At 35.9% G+C, this 11,485-nt stretch overlaps 1 protein-coding gene across 1 annotated transcript; it reads right to left on the reverse strand.

The window, feature by feature from the left end:
• Positions 1 to 9,241: 9,241 nt before the first annotated feature.
• Positions 9,242 to 10,505, reverse strand: LOC124185546. The gene is made up of 2 exons (XM_046576422.1): positions 9,392 to 10,505; positions 9,242 to 9,303 (listed from the first exon to the last, which is right to left on the reverse strand). Exons 1-2 carry the CDS (start codon positions 10,443 to 10,445, stop codon positions 9,242 to 9,244), a joined length of 1,116 nt encoding a protein of 371 aa, XP_046432378.1. The 5' UTR covers positions 10,446 to 10,505.
• Between the last annotated feature and the right edge of the window lie 980 nt (positions 10,506 to 11,485).

Consider the following 11,485-nt stretch of genomic DNA (forward strand, 5'->3'; position numbering starts at 1 on the left):
ATGATCGACGCAATCTACTCCTCGGTGACATCGATGCGTTTCACTTGATTCACAGTTGCTTCTGTATTTTTCGCCTTGAGTTAGCAGTAGACGATTACACGTATGCTCTAATGAAGCCTGCAAATTGATTTATGGGCTCCATCGTAAACAACTCGACTACTTTGTAGTTTTTATGAGCACTAGTGCTTAACAGCAACTTTTACAAGCGCTAGTGCTTGAATGTCAAGTTTTAACTAGCACTAGTGCTTATAAGAACTTAACAATATTCTCGTTTTCGACAGTAAATAGACAACAGGAAAATACGAATTGTGGCATGTGTGCATGTACGGACTTCTTGACTTACGTGAGTTTCCACTCGTCAAGAAATCTCTATTTTATACGCACTTGCCACGAAAATAACTATTCTACAGTCTTCTTGATGACAGTTTCATTCAACCTATGTGGACTATACAATTTTTTCACCTTCCAAACGGTTTCGTATTTTGGGTACAATCTGCAATTATTATTCCTTCCCGATGCTCGAATCGCATTGTATTTTGTTTTGGTGATCTCAGCTTCAACTATGAGTGAAAGTCATAAAAATTATCTTGGAACCCAACGCCACCTGATGGATCACAGTTTTTAACCAGCGGACCATTTTCAATGACTTCGACAGCTCTTTTGCAAGTTTCTATGCATTGAAATTATATTTTTTATTTTTCTTATATAATAATCGAATTCTATTATGTAATTTGAGTTGGGAAAAATAGTACCACTAATTTTCAGCCGATTCTTCCAAAAAATGATAAATTGTATGCTTTTATTGATTTATTATGAATATTATTCAACTCATAAATCGTTGATCGAGAAATACTACTTTTGTAAACTTACGAAGCAGTTCACCAACATTCTTCTTTTTCTTCGAAAGCGGTGAAACAAGCGGAGAGGTACACTTTTATAAGCCTATGTGTTTCCCCCGACAATTCACCGATCAGAGTGAGAGGGAATGCCTGCAGTTACTGTTCTCTCTGTCTTATCACGGCTTCAGATCCGTGCGCAAAGCGCGTTTTGTTTGTTTCTAGATGTGAGTTTAGTTTACTACGAACCGAAGCGTAAATGACAGCCGACAGCAAGTGTAAGCTTCTTTCCATTTTTTGATCTGTATACATTGCTTACAACGAAAAAAAACAATGCAAAACGCAACTCGACTATGCATTCTACGAGTTCACGATGACGTAAACGGAAAATAAGTCGAACTGCAGGAATCGAGATTGTTAAAAGAGCGATTGAAAACCGACGGGAGAACAGGACAAAGAACCTGAACAATTTCTTCCACTGATTCCAATTGGTGCACCACATCTCGGCCCATTTGGGATGCATGTTGATTGTGCATCGCTGCCATCGCCATCAACTTCTCATCATCCATCACTGCGAAAGCTACAACAAACGAAAGAATGCTCGAAACTTTTGCTTCGACGGTGTCATCGGAGACAAGCGAGACTAATGAAAATTATGATATATTTTAGTTTATTCTAGTATCTGGCAGCCGTTCGATCAGGCGGTTGAAAATTTAGTGAGTATTGCTAACTGTGTTGACTAGGGCCAACTGAATATTTCAAATTATTTACTAATTTATGTATCCTATTACTATGAATAATTTGATATTGACTTAGAACTAAATATTATTTTGCTTAGGTACTCATTATTGTCAATTTATGTTTTATGCGATGCGAGTTTCGAAATGATGCCGGGAGAAGATTCTCTCTAGGCAACACTTGAGAAGAAGCAACATTAATCTGTAAAGGCGCAGACTTCCAAATATGATTATTCGTCATCCTTTTCTACTTGGACTAGACAGTCTGGGAAATGGTAATTCTTGTTTATGTAAAAATATGAAACCTATATTTTTTGTTCTTCGAAACGCTCCCGGTGCATGTATTTTGCTCCGATTAAGTTCTAATTTGGCATAAACCTGCGCACATATGTTTTATACTAACGTTAGTATCGATTTCTTTATAGTGCCAAAGGAACATATGATTCCAGTTATTGGTAACGTTGAAAATGCTCAAAATTTGAGATGTCAATTTCGAACTACGGTTTCTAAGAAACTAGTGCTTTGATCGTGAATTCCATACTAGGGTTTCATCGGCTCAGTGCCCTAAGTGAGACGTGCGAATATGAATATGATCCGAGCATTCTTAATACGCAAGGAAAGTTTCGAAGTTTGGTATTTTCGTGCTATATTTCAACTCGTAACTTTTATAATTTTGAACGAAACTTCAAGTTCAACCAATTATTTTATTAGGCTTCTCGCGTAAATTCAGATAATCAAAACGGAATTTCAAATTCAGGAAAAATATAAAAGTTTTTAGTTTCGATAGGCTCCTCTCTTAAACTCGTGATAATGTTCTTTCAGCTTCCGGTTCTACTGCTGCTCGGTGCCTTGAAAAAGACCGTGCGGTATTAGATACCTCGTGAAGTCCTGAATCGGTTTTTAACCGTTTCGACTTATTACTGGACGAATTAAATTCTGTTGAATTAGCACGATTACAACAATTAGTTATTCTGTAAAATAACTGACAATGAGATGGCTTAATAAAATGTGTAATAAATGAGCGGTTCTCCGAAACTAATTATTCTGCTTCAGGGAAAAAATAATTAATAACATTTTTCAATTTTCAATTTTCGCTTATGTGGGTGTCCGCCACAAAAGTCAAAGAAACTTCAGGTTGAATCAATACGGTGTAAGTAACCCATGATAAAACTGATTTTTCGGTAGCATCACCGACCAATTCCATGCGTACGTAAAATTGATGATTTTTTATGATATAGTTTTCAGTAGTATAATTTCGTGTAAAATAATTTTGTAATGAATAATTCCGTGCAGAATAATTTTGTGTAGTATACACTTCTCGCAAAAATTAAGGGAACAACAAAATTTTCGAAATTTTTTGGAGATTTTCAATAGGCTGTATTTCAGTGAAAAATGGTCGTACAAGAAATAAAAAAACAAAGATTTTGAAGCTTGAAGACTCTAGTTTTTGAATTTTTTGGTTAAAAATTTTTCGAAGCACTATTAGCCGTGCAATCCTTGGATAAAGCACGAAGAAAAAATTTTCAAAATTTTTTACATTTTTTTGTTCGCTCTACGGGCATGGAAAAATTTTTCCGAGCTAAACCAATGCATAGGTCGCATAGCCTGTTTATTCAGCTTCAAGATGCTTTTTTTTAAACCTCGATACGACCATTTGTCTTCGAGATATCGAATGTTGAATGCCAAAGGATCCTTTTTCACTCAACTGCCGATATCTCTGGAACTACTGGTTGCACAGCGAGCCGAAGGGCAGTTTCTTTTTTTTTCCACCTGTAGCGTTAACGTGAAAAAAGAGCAAAAAAATGCCATTTTGCCTTTTTTTGGATAATCGACTGTATCTTCGTCAATATTGGGGGAAGAGCTCAGGTTAGAAGAAAATTTTACAGCCTAATGTACCCCAAAGGTCCCTCTAAATCGGTAGATCGATCGGTTCAGCGGTTTTCCTGGACCGATTGATTGAAATTTTAAAAAAATCAAGGGAACAAGGTTTTTGTTTCTTAAGGAATCTTGTTCTCTTAATTTTGTCAAAATTTCAATCAATCGGTCCAGGAAAACCGCTGAACCGATCGATCTACCGATTTCGGGGGACCTTTGGGGTACATTAGGCTGTAAAATTTTCTTCTAACCCGAGCTCTTCCCCCAATATTGACGAAGATACAGTCGATTATCCAAAAAAAGGCAAAATGGCATTTTTTTGCTCTTTTTTCACGTTAACGCTACAGGTGGAAAAAAATTTTTTTGACATCAACCATGACAGATTTTTGTAGGAAATTTTCTGCAGAAAAAGAAACTGCCCTTCGGCTCGCTGTGCGACCAGCAGTTCCAGAGATATCGGCAGTTGAGTGAAAAAGGATCCTTTGGCATTCAAAATTCGATATCTCGAAGACAAATGGTCGTATCGAGGTTTACAAAAAAGCATCTTGAAGCTGAATTAACAGGCTATGCGACCTATGCATTGGTTTAGCTCGGAAAAATTTTTCCATGCCCGTAGAGCGAAAAAAAAAATGTAAAAAATTTTGAAAATTTTTTCTTCGTGCTTTATCCAAGGATTGCATGGCTAATAGTGCTTCGAAAAATTTTTAACCAAAAAATTCAAAAACTAGAGTCTTCAAGCTTTAAAATCTTTGTTTTTTTATTTCTTGTACGACCATTTTTCACTGAAATACAACCTATTGAAAATCTCCAAAAAATTTCGAAAATTTTGTTGTTCCCTTAATTTTTGCGAGAAGTGTAGTTTTGTGTGGTATAATTTTGTTTAGTACAATTTTATATGTTATAGTTTCCTGTAATCCGCCACTCGCGCGTGAAAAAATCTCGAAATTTAATTAGTACGAATAAGTGAAACAAGACACAAAACACTCCTGCAGGAATTGCATTCATATTACAGGATCCAATTCACTTTTATATTTTCCACTTAAAGTTTTTCAAAATCGAAAGAGCAACGAACGTTAGCTTGACATTTGATTTGCAACACACATGTGACACTGGAGAAGTTCAACTTAGAACTGGCCGAATGGAAGGTCTTCGATTCACTTTCTATTCCCGTTATAACCCACGAGAGCCTAATTCTGAGACCTCATATTTCAATTTTTTATCAGCACTCCAGCACGATTCCTCGCCGCGCAAGTTCTTCAGAATCAAAACTTGACGTTCTATCGTATCATGCGGTTTCAGCGACTGATACCCGGATGCAGCTGCACGAACGTTGTAACGAAATGCCCATTTTCCATCACAATAGAATAAATAAATTAAAAGAATAAATAATTTGGTGTATATAATAAAATTTTCGTTATTTGTATAAAAATGATAGAATATGGGTAAAAGGAATATAAATAGATGTATTAGGGTGCTTTTTTTTTGGACTATTTTTTTTTTTTTCGGTCCCATCGTGAAATTTTGTTGGAAATACAACAAAAAAAATTCCCTGAAAGATTGAGCCCTTAATATTAATATTAAGTGCTCGCCCAAGGCATGTAAAGATTTCCCGCTTAAAATACACGTAAACTTTAATTTTTTTCTTTAAAACATCTACAGTTCAGAGGCATTCTATGGTGTAGTCTAGGACGTCAGTAGGTTTTCTTCGGAATGAAATGCTCTACAAAAGTGCTCATTGCGGCGAAGTCGTAACTCACACCGGCGAAGTCGTACGGGCCACCCAAACCCAATTTTTTCATGAAATTCTTGTCTTTTTGCCCGTATCTCGTAAATAACAGGAGCTACAAAAAAAAATATTCAACAAATTTGTAGGAAATTTAATTTCCTACAAAAAAGTTCCGGAAAACCAAATTGCTAACATCGATATTTATTGAGATATTGGGCTTTTAAGGTGAGGAAGTATGGAATTTTCATGAATTATTGAGTTCAATTGTCGAATTATTGATTGTCGAATATTTTTTTGTTTTGTGGCTCTTGTCATTACAATTACAATTACAAGAGCTACAAAAAAAAAAAAAAAATATTCGACAATCAATAATTCGACAATTTGACTCAATAATTCATGAAAATTCCATACTTCCTCACCTTAAAAGCCCAATATCTCAATAAATATCGATGTTAGCAATTTGGTTTTCTGGAACTTTTTTGTAGGAAATTAAATTTCCGACAAATTTGTTGAATATTTTTTTTGTAGCTCTTGTTATTTACGAGATACGGGCAAAAAGACAAGAATTTCATGAAAAAATTGGGTTTGGGTGGCCCGTACGACTTCGCCGGTGTGAGTTACGACTTCGCCGCAATGAGCACTTTTGTAGAGCATTTCATTCCGAAGAAAACCTACTGACGTCCTAGACTACACGATAGAATGCCTCTGAACTGCAGATGTTTTAAAGAAAAAAATTAAAGTTTACGTGTATTTTAAGCGGGAAATCTTTACATGCCTTGGGCGAGCACTTAATATTAAGGGCTCAATCTTTCAGGGAATTTTTTTTGTTGTATTTCCAACAAAATTTCACGATGGGACCGAAAAAAAAAAACAGTCCAAAAAAAAAGCACCCTAAGATGTATGCTAAACTTATCGACAGCAATCCACGTCTGATTTTATCCTCGTGTTTGTCCAGTTTCGTCCGTTAATTTATTCGAACGCGCTGTGTTGTATTTCCGTATGTTCCTTTAAAGATATACGTTTTTCCTTTTTTTCTCTTTACGTGTAATTTAAGTGAATATTCAACTCTAAAGTTTAGTGAATTTTCAAATACACAATTAGTTTTTCTTTCACAAGTTCACACCATTTTTATAAGTATATCTATTTATGTGTTGACCCATGTTATTCGTTTGGTTGCCGTCGAGAGAGTGAGAGCGAGAAACGGTGAGGACGAAATTTATAGGCTACGACGGTCAAGCCTTTACATCTACATACATTAAAATCTTATTGCGATTTAGGCGGGCTTATTCGACTGTTAGAACGTATAGTCTAATTGCACCCCGCACTGATACCACAATACCTGGATTATGTAACGATATTGTGAGACCTTCGTTAATCGGTGAAGTAATTAGTCTGAATAAGTTTCTGATTTCTCGCACTAATATGACTTCGGTCGTTTTTAGTAGAACAAAAACTCTATCATCGCAATAAAAATTTTTCCTCTGGTCACAAATTATTTCGACCGCAATATTTCCGGTGCGATAATTATTGCGCGTAATCATCCGTAAGCATGGAAGTTGTGAATATTTTGAAAATCGCATACATACGCAGTTGTACTTGGAGATATTTTTTACGAATTATACTTTATTTCAATTTTTATCGCATACCGGACAGAGTATACGAAAAGTTAATGACGTCACCGATTCGCTGCGCGTATGTTCTTTTCGCACCGGACCCTTCGTTAGGGTCACGAACACAGCCGTTGCATCTTCACCGTGGTGAAATATTGATTTGTTCTCATCGCTTAACAACCGTATTATGTGTTGGCCGGCCCGTTCTCTCCCCCGCCATGCCTTTTCAGACGATCACACTTGCGACTTCAATGGGCCGTGTAATCGGATTACGCTACAATGCATCCCATGAAAATCTGTAACACTGCGCACACAGGCCCATCTGTTGCAGTTTCCACCGGCTGCATAGTACCTATACGCCTTGAAACGATTAGGCTTAGCCACGTCTAATTTGCCAATTGCTTCAAACCGCCGCACGCGTTGCAAAACCTGCGCCACGCTCAACCTTTTTACCAATAGAAACGCAAGGAATTCTGGGAAAACTTTCCACCATGGAACGCAGCTAGAGGATATCAACAGCTGTACTTGGCGAATTTTTACCAACAAAATTTTACCCCCTTTGCGGGGCAATGACACTCGGAGAGTGCCGCTCCGTTTTATGCGGTTATTTCTTATTTTTCTGCAAATAGAACAATAACAATTGCACTTTCGAGCTTTGGAGACTTCAGGACAGTTATTAAAGATAAGTTGATCGTTTTTTTTTTTTACGTAAATATTAATTTAGCAACTGTTATAATCAATCAAAGTGTGAATAATTACAATGACGGATTCGTGATCGGTGACCCAAAAAAAAACCCCTACCCCTCTATACCAAATTTCATCAAAATCTGTTCCGTAGATTTAATGCGCCTCTGAAAGGGAAGGGAAGATCGGAGTGCCGATGAAGTGAGCAAATCGTGTTCAGAAATTTTCTCTTCCACGGAGTAGAGGAATCCTTTCAAACTTCGAGTTAAGGATTCATGAGACCTAAAATCAGGTCAAAAATGTGTCGTATCAAAAACATAACGAAACGAATGTTACACAAGGCAACTGAAGCTGATCAAGTTGAATCTGATTCGAGAACGTCTCTGTGATCCAGATGAGACCGTTCCAGTACTAAAATTCAATTGTAAGCACCTTGTTATTAACAATGACGAGAAATCATATTATTTCGTTATTTTTTGACCAAAAAGTCCGTACAATTGGTTTGATGATACTACAAAATCGGCGAGCCTCGGGTGCTTCGGATCCTCTCGGCATCCTGAAAATCGCTCTCGCGTCAATGTCACGCTGTTCTCCTCCCTTAACACACAATGTACTATTTTAGCTGCCGGTGGTTTTAATTTTTTTCCGGTTTCCCGCGAAATTTTATTCCCTGCAGAAGGGCGACCTGGGCATGTAAGTTCTCCCACCTCTAGTTACGGTGCTAACAAGGAAGGTCACCTTACTGTACCCCCACAACCTGGGTCAAAAAATTACATTTTGTAGTTCACACCAAAGTATAAACCCTCACAAAAAATTAGCGGCCCACTCGCATATTTAAGGGGTGAATTAATTAATTCTCAAAAATCGGTGGTTTTTTCGTTTTTCGCTGATATCTTCGAAACAAAAATAGATACGGCAAAAGTTTAAATAGCAAAGTTGTTCATTTTTTAGTGCTCTGCAATAATATGTAGTCGAAAATTGGAAACAATTTTCTCATTTTTTTTTATTTAAAAAAAAAGTGTTTTTAATACATTTTTCGTCATTTGATCACTGAAAAAGTTCTTGTTTCGCCTGAAAATTTAACAAGGTTGACAAATCCGTCAAACGGAATATGTTTATATTTATACATATATACGTTTAGTAAATTCACATATGCTGTTCCACCCTAATCGTAAAATACTCATAAATCTTTTACATCTAGTTTAGTTTTGTGCATCCATTTTAGTACAAGCGAATAAGTATCACATGATTTTTTTTAATTTTACATAAAACTTTATTTAACATGCATGTCGTTTTTTTATTTACTAGAAACCTTTAATTTATATATTATATAGCTATTAAAATATCTAGTACTCATGACAGGAAAAAAAGCAGACAATGCACTTATCAGTTTCTTCATTTCGTATTATGGAATGTATTCATTGAAATAATGATACTCCTCAAAGAAGTGTTTGAGACACAAAGGTTTTTTGCACCACGAACATGTTATAACAGCTAAATCATCGCAAATGTGACATCGCGGTTCCGAATTATCTCCAAAACCAAACGTCACCGGATTGATGAACTCAGGGGGTGTTTTTTCTATGTACCCACTTTTGTACCATGCATATTTAAGCATATTAATATAACGTGGGGAAGACAGTTGATTGTGAACAAGTGACTGCAGTTTGATGATGTTATTCCTTAAATGCAGATTTATATCGCTACCGGAATGAATTACTATATCTGACAAATGCCGAACAAAATTTTTCCATATTCGAAAACCAAACACATCTAATGGTTGTATTTGTCCTGTTGTCCCTTTTGGATTTCGGTTAGCCACTGTTTGAAATGATCTGTCGAAAAAACAAAAGAAATATTTAATTTGATTTGGTTCGCAATATTTAATATGCCACAAGAATGTATAATTTAAATAGTTCTTACCTGATGTTAACTTTCCAGATTTCGATGCCGAAACAAAAACGTTTGTGGGTTTGAACAACGTTTTTTCTACGCGTGGGCCAAAGTCACCACCGATTTCTTTTGATACAAAATATAACGGTGAAAGTAATTTTCCATCGGCGGATATCGTTGGTTGAATCGTATAAGAATGAGTTGTTGAAGATATAGATTGAACAACGCATTCAATTTCTTTTGATCCTTGGTTTGCAAGAGTGCGACCAGAATGCATTTCAAATTGAAATCCACTTTGATCTGAATTGTAAACGTTTTCCAGACCAAGGTCGTTGATAACAGATTTAATGTTATTTGTAAACTCTTCAGCCGTTTTTTTAAGATTTTTTGAGTCTTCTAAAGTTTGCCGGGTAATAAATTTTGTAATTTTCCGAGACGTAATGCGATGTGCTCTTTTGAACTTATTCACCCATTTTTTTGACGCTTTGAATCGTGCATCGGAATTCATGAAATTTTTATGTACTGTCAAAGCCCATCGTCGCAAATCAATATCGTGTACTATCTTGCCACATTCAGTTGCTTCAATGAAGAGATTTAAAGTATATTGAGATATCTCATTTAATTTTTCTTCAAAAGTCCCTCCTTTATTGATTTGATGAGCCCAACGCTTCAATTGTGTTTTAGAAATCACTTTTTTAAAACGGTATGCAACTGTACGAATATTTAAATTTTTTGTTTTTCCACTTCTCCAAAACTCCACAGCTTTTTTCTTGTAATCGAATGAAATCTCATCTTCATTTTTTGTACATTGAGAGTCATCTGCCTCGTCAGATGAAATTGAATCCCATTCCAATTCACTGTCTTCTATACTTTCAGGCTCATGGTGTTTGAATTGTTCTTGAAATTCCAAGCTTTCGTCTTCTTCAATTTCGATTCTCGTGTATGTGTTTATGCTTTCAATTAAAAACTCTTTAATTGTATCTGCTAATTTCATTTCATTCTCATTCACTGGTGTTTCGGGCAAATTCATCATCATAAAATAAGTCGACAAAATATTTATGAGATTCACGGGATTGATATACATTTTTGAAAAAGTTCACAGTATTCAATACGTTCTTAATAATGCACTCCTATAACCAGAGAACTTTAATAAACGGAAACCGTCAATACTAACTTAAATGTCGCAAGAGTCAGTTTATATAGAACCTCATTATTTACTGATATGACGGTATTAAACATCTCAGATTGGATATCATGAAAAAATAAAACGTATTTCAAACAGTCGACCTCACAGTTTGATTATGATAAGAACATGTAATCAGTCCAAATCTATAAAAAATTTTGCGTTTAAAAAAATAACTTTCCGGTTCCATGACCTCTTGAGACGTAAAAAACAAATGTAGATTGATATCGTTAAATGTGGAGTAGAAACAATTACGTTTTATTATGAAATAATAGAGAAAGATGTGTAAAAAAACCCGTTCTGTTATGATAATAAAAAACAAAAAAATTCTATATAATTTTATAATTTTCGACTATATAATATTGCAGAGCACTGAAAAATGAACAACTTTGCTCTTTAAACTTTTGCCGTATCTATTTTTGTTTCGAAGATATCAGCAAAAAACGAAGAAACCACCCATTTTTGAGAATTAATTTCGCCCCTTAAATATGCGAGTGGGCCGCTAATTTTTTGTGAGGGTTTATACTTTGGTGTGAACTACAAAATATAACTTTTTTGACCCAGGTTGTGGGGGCACAGTAAGGTGACCTTCCTTGTAAGTGTAGCACTAACGCTCTTGCAATTAGTCTTCCAGGCAACGACTGGCTGCTGTTATAGTTACTATACAGCCTTCCGCAGTTTCAATAAGGTATCAGGTCACCAGCTAATCACTACCCGGAAGATTAACAGCTATCGCGCTACACTCGGTCGAAATTATAACCGTGTACTCGCTGCAATCGGGTATTAATATGATTTACACTTTTTCTTTTACAAAAGTACACGTTACTCTGAGGATTGCGCAATGCGAAAAATTTGAATCAATCCAGACGTTCTTGAAGAAAATGATCTCAAAGCTGCTCGGTAATTTCGCACTGTGAAAACGGTCTCGTGCCCCAAACAGC

This window comes from Neodiprion fabricii, chromosome 6 (genome assembly GCF_021155785.1).
Source record: "Neodiprion fabricii isolate iyNeoFabr1 chromosome 6, iyNeoFabr1.1, whole genome shotgun sequence".
Lineage (NCBI taxonomy): Eukaryota > Metazoa > Arthropoda > Insecta > Hymenoptera > Diprionidae > Neodiprion > Neodiprion fabricii.